This window comes from Lissotriton helveticus, chromosome 9, assembly GCF_964261635.1.
Source record: "Lissotriton helveticus chromosome 9, aLisHel1.1, whole genome shotgun sequence".
NCBI lineage: Eukaryota > Metazoa > Chordata > Amphibia > Caudata > Salamandridae > Lissotriton > Lissotriton helveticus.
This window is the reverse complement of record NC_136070.1, coordinates 421,848,381-421,866,603: the sequence shown is the minus strand read 5'-3', so window position 1 is coordinate 421,866,603 and position 18,223 is coordinate 421,848,381. Positions and strand designations below refer to the sequence as shown.

Sequence of the window (18,223 nt, the reverse complement as noted above, 5' to 3'; positions counted from 1 at the left end):
TTTTAATTATCAAACAAGAAACAATCAATTATCTTGTGATTTGCGAATTATACGCAGCATAAGTATATATTAGTTCATATACACATATATGAGCGAACAGCCAGAGAGGCACAATATCAACAAATAACACAATCTATATGCAACACATCACATGTACATTATATACAAATACATAGAACACTATACAATACCAAAAACACTTCTCTGTACCCTTGAGACAAAAGAATAAATATATACACCAATTTACATATGTACCTCCTCTCAATTTGGGGTGGAGTATACAACAAAACGGTAGTCCCAAAAACAAAAAACACCAGGGGGTTAACTTATCAACCCAGCCTACATTTGTGTTGGTGTGCCTTGGAAAAAATCCAATCTTCCTTAAATTTTTTACAGGGGACTCCGTTCAAAACATAAGGTGTCGACGCAGTTGCGGTCGCGTTTCAGCCAGAGGATATAGGCTTCATCAGGACATGGGTACTCTATTCTTCGCGGCCCTGGCCAAACCTCGGGCTGGTATCGCCGGCCCCCCCATCACAGCCACCAAAGTGGGTGGGGTAGGAACCACCGTCTAGACTCTATTCCAGTGGACTCTTAATATCTTCGTGATGTCCGCCCAGGTAGAGAAAACTCTCTGAAGTGGCTCAAGTCTCGCAGTCTTCCTTCAGCTTACAAACAAGGTCTGTGGCACGTTAACTCAGTGCTCACTCCAACGCCTCTCCAGCCAAACCACCAGAGGATTAGTTGCATACATCGCCATATCATCAGCACAGGCTGAGCCTTTTGTTGAATGTCCATTAATTTCGGCTAGTGTGATGTCAGCATTATTCAGTATATGTGTTAGGTAGTGTTCTAGGTATATGGTAAAGAATAATGGGGAACCAGGCACCTTTTCCATGTCCCTCTACTAATCTTGAAGGTCGTGCATGCATTCTTACTGTTATCATCCTAGCCTTTATACAGTCCTGGATTGTGATAGAGTACTTTTAACAATATAATATGTATTGTATTTTGAACCCCACCCCTCACATAGCAGACCATCATCATAATTACCCACGGCGTCGGTACCAGTCGAGTACACGACACAACAGAGTAATAGGGTACCGGTCTGCAAAGCACCTCAGCACCTCTTGCGGAACAGAAACGCTGTATTAATACCGATCCTATACAAAACAATACAATTACACAATTCCCAATGATGCGAAACATCTCAATAACCCAACACACACAATTTGTACCACCATTCCTCTTGATAAAGAATTGGACAATAAAGGAGCACAAACCGCATATTGCTAAAAGCATGACAATGCCAAAAAAAAGTATGACAAACTGTAAAGGTTATTTATGCACGACTGACTCACTAGCGCTGGACTCTCACGTAATAAGCTGCTTGCTGTAGTCTGGGAAGCTCTTTAGCGGCTTGTTATACCACAGCAATCTTCCGGGGCCATTTCCGATGTGAAGAAGTGATAGGGGCGCCAGGGGGCGTGCTCCTGATAAAGCAGAGAACTGTGGGGCAGCTCTCCGCCGATGAGGAGGATGTCCGCAGGGGGTAGGAGACGGCGGCGTAAGCGGGAGTCCTGTGTCAGCAGATCGCTTACTAACGAAGGTGCCTAGAAACCACCACACCATCCGAGTAAAACCTAGTACTTGTCGCGGGTCAGAAATTCATTTGACTTAATTAGCACGGGGTCAACATGGGTGGGGTGGGGGGGGGGAAGGATTTTTAGTAGTTTTATTTTCAACAGATTTTTTTAAACAGTAAGCCGACTTTGAAGCGTCGCCTTCGTTTCTCTTTATGTGTGCCAAGAAACCCCACCATGTACCCAATAGTGGAATTAATGTTGGCTTTTATCTTTCTTGTTCTTTAGACCCCTGTGACATGGAGTGTGAAACAGGCGTGGACCCTGTAGACCGGCTGGCGCGGAAATACATGGTAACAACTTTTAGCGCTACGTGAAGCGTTCATTGCGCCTGTGCGATGCGAAAAGAGAAACAAACGGGATACTGTTTAATGCTTCTTGACAACAGTTGTTACCTTTGCTCCATGCCGTTAGGAAATGTTCTTTTTTTCGGTCCTAATCTTTTCTGTCAAGAATAATTTGCAACAAGTGCGTTTCAGTACAACAGATGGAACTCAAGACTACAAAGGCCCAGAATGCACTGTGTTGTGAAATTGACGTTTAGGACTCGCAACGTTACGTCCTGACGACACGAACTGGCCAAATTGTTTTTGACTGTGTTGGGGGACTTTCTTTTGCATAAAACAGAGTCGTATTTCTTTCCTTTTAGACTACTGGAAAGAAGTGTGCGCACTTCCCTCCTCAGGCAGTTACTGTGGCTGTCCTACCAGCTTCGATTATATTTACTACAACCCTTCTCACACCTGATATGAAGATTACAATCGCACTGTTGTCTGCAGGGTGACATGAAGCGAAATCCTTTCTAGATGTACAGACCATTACGGCTTAAACCACCCTCCCAGTCCTTACGACCTGATGAGGGCGCAACTAGACCCAAACCTTTTTCTTTTTTTGGGGGGGGGGACATTTTCAAAGTACGTTTCTCAATCACTCTTGGTGGGCTTCCTTCACAGATAAATATTTGATTTTTACTACTGCTAGGGATGTATAATTTTTTATGTTTTGTTTGTAGGACAAGCACTTGTAAATTGTGCAACCCTAATAACCCCCCCCCCCATGTTTTTGAAAATGAGTGGGCAGCAGTGCCATTTAGGCACACGTTATAACTTATTTTCTATCGTTAATCCGTTTATCAGCATACAGTAGCGGCTGCTATAAAACTAAAGGGGGGACGAGAGGGGATTCATATATATATTTTTTAAGTACCATTGCTTTTGCTACCACTGCCACTGTTCCCGACACCCGCCTTGGTGGTCTCATAGCAGTCTCTGGGAAAGCATTCTCCCTACCCAATCCAGATGCTGCTCTCATGCCATGAGAGTAGAGTCTGGATTGGTCTGAGCGGCCTGCTCTGCCGCTCAGACAGTCCCTGGGAGCCTGCAGCTTTTCTCCACTTGGCTATGAACACAGCTCGGTTGGAGAAATAAAAAATGTGCATTTCTGTTTGGACGGCCAGCCAAAATTACATGCGCACTTCTAAGTGCCCAAGCCTTCCGCCTGGCCTAGCCCTGCACTACACGCATGCGTAAGGCAGTCACAGAAAAATAAAATGCTTTATTTTCATTTTATTTTTCTGTCACTGATGAGTGGGGTGATGCTCCTCGCCATTTCGTAGGAGCATACAATATTTTACAGTATTCGTAGTTCTGTGGAATCGTAGATGTTAGTACACAAGATAACTGTTTTGCTGTTGTGGGCAATTTGCCCCTGCCCCGGCTTTTAAACACGTAGAAGGTAGAAACTGTATCCCTGGTGCTACATATTAACCATAAGTTTCAATTCCCATCAAATATTCTTGATTTTAATATGCTTTGGAAGTTCATAAACTTTAAACGCAATATACGTTGGGAAATATGCCAGCTGCAAGGCAACACGAAACACAGAAACAGAGCACAGCATGTGAGTATAGTGGTGCCACCAGAGCAAAGAATAGGGGGGACAAACCTACAATCTGCTTGTGAATGGGGGTAGCTGCAGCATATAGGACAGTTAAGAGTATCCCCCAGCCCACAGTGCATGAAGGATTATGCCTCTACAATTTTTTTTGATAATCAACTTTATTGGCATTTTGAGGAACAATCAAAATCATTGACAGCAAATCAAGCATCACAGTTAAACACATTTTGTCATACACAGTCGATTAAAGTAGAGATGACCCCTCCTGAGTAGGTGTGGTAATCCCCATACAGTGCAATTGTACAATAAGACTTGGGTCTTCACACTGGCAGTAAACTAAACCATTTGCCCCACACCCTGCCGAATAATTCAGGGCAACTCCGGGCTTCAAAGAGGGATTCCTCCTGTACACCACACCAATCCACCCCCTTCCTCCATCTCTGAATGGTTGGTGCCTCCGCTCTGGACCAGTGCGCCGCTATGTCTCTTTTTGCCACCGCTAGCGCCGTTCCCAGGAAACGCTTGTCCACCCTTGAGCTGTCCAACCCATCGAACACTCCCAGCAGCAAGCGCAGCGGATCATGGGGGACCTCCCAACTCAGGGCCCGCGTGAGCTCAAGTTCCACCCCCTGCCAGAACATTGCCACACCATGTGGTAGAAATCTGCTGGAGCAGAATCGCAGCTCGCACATGGCCGGTGTGGATCGCAGCCGGGCCCGGAAGAGTCGCGCCTGGGTTAGATAGGCCGCGTGAAGGTAGTAAAGTTGGACCAGGCGCAGCCTAGAGGACGTAGTCGGGGTTTTTGGTGCCAAAAGGGCGTCGCGCCAGTCCGCCTCTTCCAGGGGGCCGACCCAACGCTCCCGAAGTCGGTCCAGGGATGTAGGGCCGTTATTCACTAGTGACCTGTAAATTCGGGACACTACCCCCTACCCAGGTTCCCCATCATCACCTGAGCCTCCAGGGGGCTGAATTCTGGCAGAGAGGGGGCGGATGGAATGTGTGCGCGGAGAGCGTGTCTGAGTTGTAGGTATTTGTAGAGTTGGGAATGAAGAAGGGCGTGACGTTGTTGGTGGTCAGCAAAGGTTCTCATGTGGTCCCCCACCCACACGTCTCCCAGCAGCAAGATTCCCACAGGGTCCCAGCAGTGGTACCCGCGCAAGGACAAGACCTCTCGCAGCCAAGCCCCACTCCACAACGGTGTTTGTCTAGTGAGCTTCCGATCCCATTGCACATGACTCAGGGCATTACGCCATGCCATGAGCACCGACCTTGTGACTGAGGGTAGGTCCTGTGGTACTGGGCAGCCATATAAGAACCCCTGGATCTGCGCGAACTCCATCGTTCTGAGCTCCACCCGATAAGCTGGGTCGGACGAGCCGCCCGCAAACCAATCGTGGATCACGATGAGTCTCGTGGCCAGGTAGTAGAGATGGAGGTTAGTGACCCCAATACCTCCATCAAAAGAGGAAATACGACAGTGTGCCAGGGACATTCACGCCCGCCCTCCCCCCACAGAAACCGAGTGAGAGCGCCGTCTAATTCCCGGAACCAGCTACCTGGGAGGTGGATAGTGATGTTCTGCAAGGTGTAAAGGAAGCTGGGGAGGACCATCATTTTAAAAAGCGCACTCCTGCCCTGCAGGTTGAAGGAAGGGTCTGCCAGTTCTTGAGGTATATCTTCATCCGTGCGACCAGAGGTGCGACATTCAAGGCCCATTCGAGCTCAGGCAGGAGGGTAACCCATACTCCCAGGTATTTGAATGATTGCATCCGGAGGGGAGTCACCGTCTGCCAATCAAAACACGCCCGAGAGGGGTGTAGAGGGACCAAGGTTGATTTCGCTGGGTTAAGTTGGAGTCCTGAGATCCGTTCAAATGCTGAGAGAACCTCCAGGCATCTAGGGCCAAAACGATCCGGGTCCGCCAGGTAGAGCAGAACGTCGTCTGCATAGAGAGCTAGCTTGTCGACCTGGCTCAGATCCCAGGCCTAGCCCTGGATGAGGGGGTCCTGACAGATGTGCAACGCCAGGGGCTCCATCACCAGCGCAAATAAGAGTGGCGAGAGCGGGCAACCCTACCGGGTGCCTCTCTGGATCGGGAAAGCCTCGGATAGCTCACCGTTGATGACGACACGGGCCCTAGGGTTACTATAGAGGACCTTGATCAGACAGCGAAAGGGAAGACCAAAACCCATCCTCTCCAGGACATCCTCAAGGTACCTCCAGTTCACTGTGTCAAAGGCTTTCTCGAAGTCAACTAAAAGCAATGCCAGGTACGGGGTCAAAAGGTGACGGTGTGCCATAACCAAGTGGTGGCGGCGAATACAGTAACTGGTACCCCTAGCGGGCATAAACCCACATTGGTCAGGGTGGACGGAGTCGCTGAGCTATCACAGCGGCAAAAATCTTGTTCTCTCTGTGTTGATCAATGAAATTGGACGGTAAGCCGCACGCTCCAGGGAGGGCGGCAGCATCTTCGGAATGACCACAATAGTGGCCACATCAGATTCAGGTGGGAAGGAGCCCTCCTCCACCACATGGTGGAAGAGCTCAACTAAGTGGGGGACCAGGTCATCTCGGAAGGCGGCGTGGTATTCTTGGGGAAACCCGTCAGGTCCGGGCGTCTTGCCCGGATTCAACAGGGAAATTACCCTGTGAATTTCCTCCAGGGTGAAGGAATGGTCCAAGGTGTCAGCGGTCTCTTGGGGAGACATGGGAGCTGGGTAGCGGTCTCATCCAGCCAATCCGCCAGGGAGGCACAGGAAGGGCGAGAGGCGTATAAGGCCGCGTAGTAGGTTTCAGCGATGGCCGGTGACTGTACTTGGCGAGACCCCGAGGCCGTTCGTATCTCGGGATGATACGGTTAGCCCTGGGGTAAGACACTAGATTATGGAGGAGTTTGCCATTCTTGTCCCCCCATCCATAAATACGTGCCACCGAGGAGCGCCAAAGCATTTTAGCGGACTCCAATGAGATCCGACGAATCTCTTCTCGGACCAGTGCTAGTTGTCTAGAGGAGTCCTCGCTGTCATCGGTCAGCTGGAGATGTTCCAGCTGTACGGCCTGAGCCTCCAACCACACAAGCTGGGCGGTCTGTTCCGTGCGTTTCGCGTGAACCACTCCTCTGGCCACGCCCGCACCACCGCTTTACCGGCCTCCCATAACTTCCCCGGTGAAGGGACTGAACCCCTATTAGTGGAGAAGTAGTGGCGTAGCTCCTTCCCCAGGGACTCCACCAGTGCAGAGTCCTGTAGGAACCAGGCGTTCAGCCGCCAGGTCGTCCTTTGGCCCGCAGCAGAGGCCCCGATGCGGAGAGAGATGGGGAGTGGTCTGAGATCCCTCTGGGCAGTACATCCGCCCCCGACACCAGTTGGCAGTCTGTAGCGGGCATAAAAATAAGGTCTATACGGGAGTGGGTATGGTGAGCAGCCGAGGTGTGGGCGTATTGCTCCCTACGGGGGTTCCACACTCTCCAGACGTCGCAGGGACCCACCGCCGACGCCCAGGCGGAAAGGCACTTCGCAGAGGCCTGCCGATGGGATGCCCGTTGCGCTGCGAGAGGGCTGCAAGACGTTGTTGAAATCTCCCCCGACAACAGTAAGGCCCGGGGGAAAGGAGGAAATCACCAATGTAAGGCGTCGAAGGGTAGAAGCCAGGAGCGTTGGGGGAACGTAAGTGCAGAGGAGGTTCACAGGGTGTCCCTCGATCCGCCCGACAAGGCCACGTACATACCCTGCGCATCAGACTAGGCGGTAGCCAAGGTAAAGGGAAGCCCCTTTCTGAGTAGAATGGCCACCCTCCGGGAACCCCGGGAAAAACCTGAGTGCCAGACCCGATCAAACCTGTAGCGGGCTAGGAAGTTACATTGTGAGCCCAGAAGGTGCGTCTCCTGGAGAAACAGAATGTCAGGCATGTGGCAGTGGGCAGCACGAAGGACAACTGTATGTTTGATTCGGTCGAGGAGACCATTTACATTCCAGGAGAGGCCTATTAAAGGTGTTAGACATGTAGTGAGGTGAGAAGGGGGATGGCGCGGGTGCAAGCGGGAGACCGTGCGTGGTCCAGGGGAAACACCCACCCAGGTCCGGGGCTTAAAGACGAAGCAAGAGGAAATAGTGGTGTGCATGACGACTGCTGGAACGTGTAGGAACGCGCGGCTGCCAATGGGAACGAAACGCAGCGGCCCGTAGGTGGCCGAAAATAACAAACTGTTTGGAGATAACGGTCTCCCCACCCCCTCCCTCTCCCCCCACCCTACACTTCGAAACAGGAAGCATCTGTCACCCTGACTACTCCAAAACCACCAACAACCCCACAAGGAGGTAACCTGCTAATCTAAAACGGTTAGCAACAATGAAGTAAGGACATGGCTTAGTTGGACCCCCCTCTATCTATGCGGAAGAAGTGCTATCAGCTAAAGGCATAGAATGACAATCATGTAACAAATGAAGTGCGTCAAATGCAAGACTGTACAAGAGATCAAGTCCCACCCAGACCCCACAGTGGAGCCTGGTAGGAGCATGCTCGCGAGGTCAGGAGCAGTCACATTGTAAGGAAGCCTGAAGGCGGTGCCTTGGGTTCTGCGAGTAGCGTTGATCATACTCCTTCCTCCACACCAGATCCACGGATCACAGGGCTCCCAGATAGGTCAGAATCAGACATGGCCCGTCTCAAGAGTTTCGCCGGGCCAAGGGACGCTACCCAGGTCGATCAAGGATGCCAGGCGGGGGAGGTGGATCCCTGATCCGGGATCTGGACTGGAGAGCGCTGGGACTGCGCCTCCGGCGACCAGGAGCCCCCCAGCCGCTGCCCTGCCTCCGGGACCCAGTCCCGCGCCGCTGAGACTCAGGCACGACCTGGTTTGGCTGCATCTGGGCCCTCCTGACAGGAGAATGGGTCGCCCCCGGCAGGAGGGGCCGCTCCTCCGTGAGCCAGGTCCACGCCGCCTGAGGGGAGTCAAAGAAGAATGTCTTACCCTGGAAGACCACTCGGAGCCGGGCCGGGAAGAGGAGCCCGTAGCGAAGGCCCATCGCCCTGAGTTTTTGTTTCACTTCATCGTAGGATCGGCGTTGTAGTTGCACTTCCCTGGAGTAGTTCGGGAAGACCATGATTTTGGAGTTCTGAAAGTGCAGTGGACCCAGCTCCCTGGCGGCCCCTAGTATGGCGCCTCTTTCCCGGAAATTAAAGATCTGCAGGATGAAGGGGCGGGCGGGGGCTCCAGGCGGAGGCTTGGGAGCAAGAGAGCGGTGGGCCCGCTCCACCGCGAACCAGGGGAAAAGTTTCTCTTTGGGCATCCAGGAGCGGATCCAGGTCTCTATAAAGGTGGCGGCACGGTCCTTCTCTACTCCCTCCGGAAAACCCAGGAGGCGTGGGTTGTCTCGTCGCGCCTTGTTTTGGGCATCTTCAGCCCTACGGTGCAGCTCCAAGGTCTGCGTCGGGAGACAAGCCACCTGGGATTTGAGGGTACCTACGTCGTCCTCGACCGTGGAGATACGGGACTCCGCCTCTGTGATGCATGCCGTGGCCTTATGGAGGTCTTCGCGAATTAAGGCCACATCCACTCGTACCTCTCCTATCTTACTTTCCATGGAGGCCTGCAACGTGCTGATCGCCTGTAGGATGGTTGAGAGGTCCCCCCCGGCAGTGCCAAGTGCAGTAGGGGGTCTGCTCCCTGGGCCCCGGTCCGACGTGGTAAATTGCTCCATTGTAGTTTGGATTGTGGGAGCGGGGACCTGAGTGGTACGATTCCTGCCCATGGTCCCCAGCGAGGCAGACTAGTGTGTTCAAGAAGGGGTAGAGAGAGGGCCAGCCGGCGTTCCCGCCACTCGATATAGTGGCCGAACCCTCGTCCCACACACCTCACCCCGTTGCACCGAAGGCACTCCGGCCCCCAGGGCGCATCCAACTGCCACTAGCAGCGAAACCACAGGCACCTGTGGAGGGAGGTCCTAGGGTGGGGGTAGCGAACAAGGGGAGGCGCCACCCAATTAAATGGCCGATTTACCCCCGCGCTGAGCCGCGGCGCATTGCTCCTCATCCAAGTCGGGGGAGAAGATGAGTCCCCACCGCAGCTCACCCGGGGCCGCCTGCCGGTCTCTCAGGTCCCAGAGAATGAGCCCGTCACGGTCTAAATGTCCAGGTCAAAGCTAGCACCAATCCGTTACAGCCCGGGGAGCTTCAAACCGCCAGAGTCTACACAGTGCACCCCCAAGGGGACCTGTAGCTTCGGGCACCCCCGCTCAGTTCACCCAAAATGGCAGAGGGCCCATACAACATTGACCGCCCAAGGAGGGACGTGGTCCACGAATGCAGCTTCCCTAAGTCAGTGTGATGCACGCTGAACTAGCCGCCACCTGCACGGCAGGCCCCTGACACCGGAGGGTGGCCCGCTCACCAGGGCGCCGCAGACGGCAGAAGGGTGGTAGGCCACCGCACGGGAGCGCACATGCGCAACCTAGGCCGCCCGGAGAAGGTCCAGGACAGGCGGCCTGGCGCTGACCCCAACCTCGGCCCAAGCGTTTGGGGACTCCACATACCAGTTTCTCCTCGGCAGGGCCGGCCCACTCATCCCGCCGGCTCCAGGCACTCTCTCGCCAGCCGCTCCGCACCGGCTGCAGATCTACGCCCCGCAGCTCCGTCAACAGGGCTCCTCCGACACCGGCCAACCCGCCCAGTCAGGTCGTCTTTGCCGCCTCCCTCCGCCACTCAGGCCACTGCGCCACCGCTGCGGGATCGCACCTGTGCCCGACTCCGGGGCCGGCCCGACAGCCTCCCGCGGCCGCCTCGACTCCGGGGGCAGGCGCACCACTCACCCCCACAGGACCCCTCCGCTGCTCCCAGGAACCAGCCTCGCAGGTCTCGGCACCAACAGTCGGACAGGCCACCGAAGCAGCCTGGGAGTGCAGGATCGTCCGGGCCGCCACCTCAGGGCCCGGGACAGGACAGCATGGGGACCGCCATTTTGGTCATCTCGAGTCGGCGCCAGGGAGGACCGCTGCGGAGGCAGCAGAAGCTCGGAACAGCTCCCCGAGGACAACAGAGGCCGCACGGGGAGTCGCAGCAGGTAAGTGGGGAAATCAGATAGTAGCTGACAGCGGCGGATGCGAGGTGGATGACAGAGAGGGTCCGGAGCACTCTCAAAGTGCGACCGCCATCTTGACCCCTCAAGCCATGCCCCCCATGCCTCTACAATTTAACTATTTGAAATGTTTACATATGTTTTATTATTAGCATGGTTAGTGTACTTCATATAGAATTCTTCGGCAAGGTGGAAATCCTTATGCTGCAGGTTCAATGAATCAAGGATTTATAGAGTGCACTTCTCACCCGTGACGGTCTCAAGGCGGTGTTAATTAAAGTTGTAGGAGAGTAGGGTCTGCAATCCTATGATCACCCAGATTTTTGCTTTTTGCTTCACTGGTTTACGACTTTCCCTGGCTGTGGGCCTGCTAATCAGACCCACAGCCTAGCTGTTCTCTCTACTCCAAATTGTACCCAGGTACTGAATTGGCACTGGGCCCTCTCCAAGTCCCTGTACCCAGGGCTGAGGTGTACCCAGAAGTCTCCCAGGGGCTGCAGCATGTATTATGCCACCCCTGGGTTGACTAACTAAATCAGACACAACTGGCAGCTTGACAGCTGGGGCAAGGTGGTGTAATCACCCTTTGCTTTAGATATAGTATTCCTATATCTAAACCTACAATGGACACCTATATTCCTATCAGTCACTCCTATGGCAGGCCTTAACAATCCTGAAGGCAGAGTGCATGGGATAGGGTGAAATGGTGCTCTGGCATGAGCTGAGCCCGTTTGCAGCTTGCGGAACCAAGTCCTAATAGCTGTTCCATGATAACGCATACCATATACTCTTAAGTGCATTATAATCCTCGCGGTTATATGCCAACTCTGGTATCGCTTTATCAAAACATGTCGAGTAAGGTGTCATACGAACTGGAATACTAACCCCTCGCCAATTCTGGCGACGGGGTTAGCATTCCACCCTTCTAGAGGGACACGACATGTATGTAACCTGTAACCCCGGTTAAAGTCAGACATAGCCTCAGCTCCACAAGATGGATGCTGCCACCGAGACACAAGTCAGCCCCCCTGCTGCTGGGAGTCCTCCCAGCGCAGGAGGCAAGGACAAAGGGTTTCCTGCCAGGGGCAGTGCCAGCACCGTCCCAGACAGGATTTTGTGTATCCTAGGTAGGCAGGGCTTTAGAGGAAGGTGACTGCAAGTGGCACCCCGGTGCTCACTGTGCATAGGCCGGCTTGAACCAGTTCCAGGGGCCCTCCAGCCCCTGATCTGGGGAAAGCCCGCCAAAGGAGAGGGGTGTAACCACCCCCTCCTAGTCCCACCCATAGGGCAGGACTTAGTCGCGTGCCAGCCCCTTTTTGCAGGATAAAGGTAGGAACTGGCCCCCTTCCAAATTAGATCAATCTTTGAATCCTGAACTGACTTTCTACGAGAGGAACTCAAGACTCTTCCTAAGATTTCTCCCTTGTGACTAAGGAGTAGTCACCCTGCAGCAGCAGGCACCAACCAAGCATCGCGGTCTGCTGTAAGTCTCTCCTCCGGATCAAGACTGCCCAGCACGACGAGAACCGGCTTCCCTGGCACCTCTGACCTCAACCTGCATCATCAGCCCAGCTGTGATCCGTGGGTGTGACGAGACCTCGAGGGACCGGCCATCTTTGAAGACTGCACGACGCTTGTCCAGCACGACAACCGAGTGACCCTCGACTGAGTGCTTTGGGGTAAGAGAAGCCCCGACCCTGAGCAGCTACAGCACCGAAGTTCAGCCCCCCTGCATCCACGAGATCTGCGTGGGGCCCTTCTGCTCTTTGCAGCTCACCGCGTTGTCCAGGTCACTTGCCCGTTGGCTAGTGGCCCCCTCACGACGCTTCACGACGACAAACACCGCTGGTCTGGTTGCTCCAGACTAGCCCTTGCTCCCCTCCAAAAGAGGAGCACCCTGGACCCTCCTGGTCCACTCCAGACTCCATTTTAAGTCCACCGCGTGGGCTTGCATTTGCCAAGACTTGTTGCCCCAATCCTGGGTCCAGCGACGTCGACAGCAGAGACCTTCGTGGGACAGCTCGCACCTCCATCCTGGTCGCCGACAACGCCTCCTGGTCCGATAGACTGCAGAGCCCAGCAGCGCCCACTCACCTGGCTGAGGTGACTTCGTCCGGTGCCATCCTGGTGCCCACCTAAATCACTGGCTAGGATTCAGAACTTGGTCCCCTCTGCTTACAGGTCTTCTTCTTCCCTGATCCAGGCTTGGATCACCACGAACTTCTTCACTGGCCGCCTGCCAGCAACTTCTTTCTTCAGGCTCCTGGATCTTCAACAAGGGTTTCCGACGCAACTTGAACCCTATGCAGCCGCAGCCCCTGGGCTAGGTAAACTGAGTACTCCGGTGCTCCAGCATAGTCCAACACCCTAAGTGTTCGGATCCACTCTTGTTTTCGACCCACCTAATCGGGTTCGCCCGAGAACAGTAACTTTGTGATTGCTAGTATCCATAGACTTGTTCCCGCATTACGCGTGAGTTCCCACTCTGCACACGGCATCCCTAGGCCTCCTGCTTCTAATCCAAGGGTTCAGCATTGTAGGCCTAGCGTTTCTACAGTCTAGAAAAGTATTACTTACCTGCTAGTAACTTCGCATTCCACTTCTTGTGTATATGGTTTTCAGTGCCCCTCGGGCATTTGTGTAAATTGTGCGACTTTCAGTAATTCTTTAAGAGTTTTGTTGTGTGCTTAGCTCCCTGTCTCATAAAGAGCCAGGGTAGTCCTGTTATAAATAAATATACTTTATTTTTGATAACAACTTGTGTGGTGTCCTTTCACTTGGTGTTCAAGGGGTAATGTGATGGTAAAACAGCTGGCTTAACACGCCCTCTAGAGTCTTAGCCTTAGACTGCTCGTATCCATGCTACTAGGATAGCTGGTCTATCAGGTTGACTTACAACCAATCATCAATAAGGGTTGTCTGGACTGATACATAGTGATCACTAGAATAGTGAGCACTGCATATCAGGCCAACTTCTCACATTGGTGAGCAGCGGTTGGGATTTGAGCTTGCTGTTGTTTTACCACACATATCCTAAGAATATCATTTGAAAGATCACATAAGTACTAAGGTACATATAACTTAGCTTAGAATACTCTGAGTTCTACTGAACCAGCTGTTGTAGCTCCTAGGGCCTAGCACACCCTAAACTACAACTCTAGCAAGGGATCAGTAGGTAAACATATAGTGTAGGTAAGTGCACCACTTACACCTCACTAGAAAAGCATGTCTACCCATGGAGAGTCTACTGAGACTCCCCTTGTGGTTATTGACCCTCCACAGGTCAAATCAAGATATGCAGCTCTCAGTTTCCAGGAGATGAGACAAGTGTGTACCTCCAGGAAACTGAAACAGGGGTCTAACCCCACCATTCCCTTTCTGATAGGTCTCTTAGAGACATATGATGCTAGAAAAGCCTCTCATATAGATGGGAATATGCCAGCCTTAGAGGGTACCAGTGGTGATCCAGACCTCCTTGACACTGACAATGCAGTTGAGGAGGAGAATCAAGAGGAACTCTCTGGGGATGAGGCAGACAAGAGGTCTGAGTTAGTCAGCAGACTTACTAGGGCCAACTTAGACCTACTTAGGGAAGGAGCTGGGGGACCCCCAGTGCTGACCTTAATGAGGCCTAACCTTGGAGTTAGGAGAGATAGATCTCATTCTAGGGACTCCAATAGATCTCTGCACTCTAATGCCTCTTCTCAGAGGAGGAGGAATTCTCCCCAGAGGAGACTGACTTCCCCTCAGAGAATAGAGCATGAAGCAAGGATGAGACAGGCTAATCTGAGGATTGAAAGGGAAGAACTTGCCCTGGCCAAAGAAAAGCTTGCCTTTGCTAGAGAGCAGCAGATGAGTGGGACAGTTCCCACTGGTGGCAGCAATCTCCCCAGAGATAGAGAGAAGGGTTTAGATACTAAACACCTGACAAAGATAGTGCCCCCCTTTAAACAAGGGGATGACATCCAGAAATGGATGGCTGCTTTGTAGAGGGCCTGCACTGTGCAGTGCATTCCCCAGAGTCAGTGGGCAGCTATACTGTGGCTCTCCTTTGATGGCAAAGGTAGAGATAAGCTCCTCACTACAAGAGTGGAGGATGCTAACAATTACCAGGTCCTGAAAAATACACTGGTTGATGGGTTTGGTTTAACCACTGAGCAGTACAGGTTGCTGTTCAGAGACACCCAGAAAACTCAGTCTCAGGACTGGTCTGACTTTGTGGATTGTGCCACTAAGGCTTTGGAGGGCTGGTTGCTGGGTAGCAAGGTTACTGATTACACAGGATTGTATAATCTTATGATGAGAGAACAGATTTTAAATAACTGTCAGAACCAGTTGTTGCACCAGCACCTTGTTGATTCAGATCTGACCTCTCCCCAAGAATTGGGAAAGAAGGCAGACAAATGGGTCAGAACAAGGATCAAGCAGAACCAGAACCAGAACCAGGGTGGTCAGAAGAAAGCAGACCAGAAGGGTAATACCAAGAGTGAACAAAATGACCAGAAGTCTTCAACAGGTCCCCAACAAACCAAAGAGGGTGGGGGTCAGGCTTCACAGCAGAAAAAGAAGACTCAAGAAGGCCAGTCGAAAAGGTGGTGCCAGTACTGTAAAAGTAAGTCTCACTGGTTTAGTGAGTGCACCAAAAGAGGAGGGCAAACTCCTACCACTACAGTCCCTAAGGCAACTGCGCCCCCTAGTACAGTCAGTAGTGGTAGTGCACCTCCCAAGGGACTAGTTGGGTTAACCTTGGGAACTGAGGAGTCTGACAACTTAGTTGGCACACTCACTCAGGCTGTCCTTGTCTGTACAGGGGATATGGATATGTCCCCTGATGTCAGTCCCAATACTTTGGGCAAATACAGGCAGACACCTTTAATAAATGGCAAAATGGCTCAGGCCTATAGGGACACTTGTGCCAGTGTCACAATGGTGACACCTAACTTTGTGGACCCTGGACAGATCATGCCAGGTACAGATTTCCTGGTGACCAATGCCAGCAACGTCACTACCAGTCATAGTATGGCGATTGTTGCTTTCTCCTGGGGAGGGGTAAGTGGCCATAAGAAAGTTGTGGTTAGTTCAGACCTCCCAGTGGATTGTTTGTTGGGCAATGATTTGGAGTCATCACTATGGTCAGAAGTGGAGCAGAGGACTCACATGGAAATGTTAGGCTTGCCAGCACATGTGCTTGCTGTGACTAGGTCACAGGCCAGAAGATGCCCCACTGAACAGGTGCTGGATCCTGGAACAATGGACCAGACACCTTCCAAGAAGAAGAGCAGTAGGGTTAAGGCATTGCCTTCCCCCTTGCCCCAGGTTGAGGATCAAGTCTCTGAGGAGGCTGATCTGAGAGAGCTGAGGGAAACTGAGCCTAAAGAGCTTGAACTTGATCAAGTTGAGTTTCTGGGCTCAGGGGGACCCTCCAGAGAAGACCTGGGGAAGGCACAGTTAGACTGCCTTTCCCTTGAACCCCTCAGACAGCAGGCTGCTGCTGAGGCTGCAGGGAATGCCACAGGTGCCCACAGGGTATACTGGGAAGATGGACTCCTGTACTCTGAGTCAAGAGACCCCAAGCCTGGTGCAACCAGGAGGCTGGTCATCCCCTTGTCTCAGAGGGGTTTCCTTCTCACCTTGGCCCATGAGATTCCCCTTGCAGGTCACTTAGGCCAGACAAAGACTTGGGACAGGCTTGTCTCACACTTTCACTGGCCTCACATGAATGAGAATACCAAGGAGTTTTGTCGCTCCTGTGTCACTTGCCAAGCCAGTGGTAAGTCAGGTGGCACAACAAAGGCCCCCCTCATACCACTACCTGTGGTGGGGGTTCCCTTTGAAAGAGTGGGGATTGACATTGTTGGTCCAATGGAACCCCAGACAGCATCAGGGCACAAGTTTATACTGGTGGTGGTGGACCATGCCACCAGGTATCCTGAAGCTATTCCACTTAGGACCACTACAGCACCTGTAGTGGCAAGGGCCCTAGTTGGAGTGTTCTCCGGAGTGGGCTTCCCTTAGGAGGTTGTTTCTGACAGAGGTTCAAACTTCATGTCAGGATATCTGACTGCAATGTGGAAGGAATGTGGTGTCAACTACAAGTTCACCACACCCTATCATCCACAGTGCAATGGGCTTGTTGAAAGATTCAACAGGACCCTCAAAGGGATGATTCATGGACTACCTGAAAAGCTCAGGCGTAGATGGGATGTCCTGATACCCTGCCTCTTGTTTGCTTACAGAGAGGTCCCACAGAAGGGGGTTAGCTACAGCCCTTTTGAACTTCTGTATGGGCATCGTGTAAGAGGACCCCTGTGTTTGGTGAAGGAAGGATGGGAGAGACCTCTCAAAAAGCCTGCAACCAACATAGTGGACTATGTACTTGGTCTCCGCTCCAGGATGGCTGAATACATGGAGAAGGCAACTAAAAACCTTGAGGCCAGCCAAGAACTCCAAAAAGCTTGGCATGACCAGAAGGCTGTCCTGACTGTGTACAAGCCTGGACAGAAAGTGTGGGTGCTGGAGCCAGTGGCCCCAGCAGCACTCAAAGACAAATGGTCTGGGCCCCACACCATCATTGAGCAAAAGGGAGAGGTCACCTACCTGGTGGACCTTGGAACTCCCAGGAGCCCCCTCAGGGTGCTCCATGTGAACAGGCTCAAGGCATATGTCGACAGGAAGGACATGAGCTTGCTCATGGCCACAGATGAGGGACAGGAGGAAGAGAGTGACCCTCTCCCAGACCTGCTCACTCAGAATCCTGATGATGGATCAGTAGATGGTGTTGTCTTTTGTGGCAGCCTCTCTGAACATCAGCAACAGGATTGTAGACAAGTTCTGCAATCCTTTAGACATATGTTCTCTCTGACCCCCAGTCAAACTGATTGGTGTACCCATGAAGTTGACACTGGAGACAGTCTGCCTGTCAAGAGTAAAATCTACAGACAGCCTGATCATGTCAGAGACTGCATCAAGACAGAAGTGCAGAAAATGTTGGAGCTGGGAGTCATTGAGCCCTCAGATAGCCCTTGGGCTAGCCCAGTAGTTCTAGTGCCAAAGCCTCACACCCAGGGTGGTAAGAAAGAGATGAGGTTTTGCGTAGACTACAGAGGACTCAATGCAGTCACTAAGACTGATGCCCACCCAATACCAAGAGCAGATGAACTTATAGATAGATTGGCTTCTGCCAACTACTTAAGTACATTTGACCTGACAGCTGGGTATTGGCAAATCAGGTTAGCTGAGGAGGCCAAGCCCAAGACAGCATTTTCTACCCCTGGTGGGCATTATCAATTTGTGGTAATGCCCTTTGGTTTGAAAAATGCACCTGCCACCTTCCAAAGGCTGGTGAATCAAGTTCTCACTGGGTTGGATGACTTCTGTGCAGCGTATCTTGATGATATAGCTGTCTTTAGTTCCACCTGGGAGGATCACCTGGTCCACCTGAGGAAAGTGTTAGAGGCACTGCAAAAGGCAGGTCTCACTATCAAGGCCACTAAGTGCCAGATAGGGCAGACACAGGTTGTATACCTGGGCCACCTTGTAGGTGGAGGCCAGGTTCAACCCTTGGAGAGCAAGATACAGGCCATCAAGGACTGGGCTCCTCCAACCACCC

At 52.4% G+C, this 18,223-nt stretch overlaps 1 protein-coding gene across 1 annotated transcript in view; it reads left to right on the top strand.

Annotated features, from left to right (window-relative positions):
• Positions 1-1,506: 1,506 nt before the first annotated feature.
• LOC144782772 (uncharacterized) overlaps positions 1,507-18,223 on the top strand; it is a 391,882-nt gene continuing 375,165 nt past the window's right edge. The window contains exons 1-2 of the mRNA XM_078662072.1: positions 1,507-1,609; positions 1,872-1,936. Of these exons, the coding sequence (XP_078518198.1) occupies positions 1,531-1,609; positions 1,872-1,936 (144 nt within the window). The 5' untranslated portion in view covers positions 1,507-1,530. The remainder of the gene's footprint in view (positions 1,610-1,871; positions 1,937-18,223) is intronic.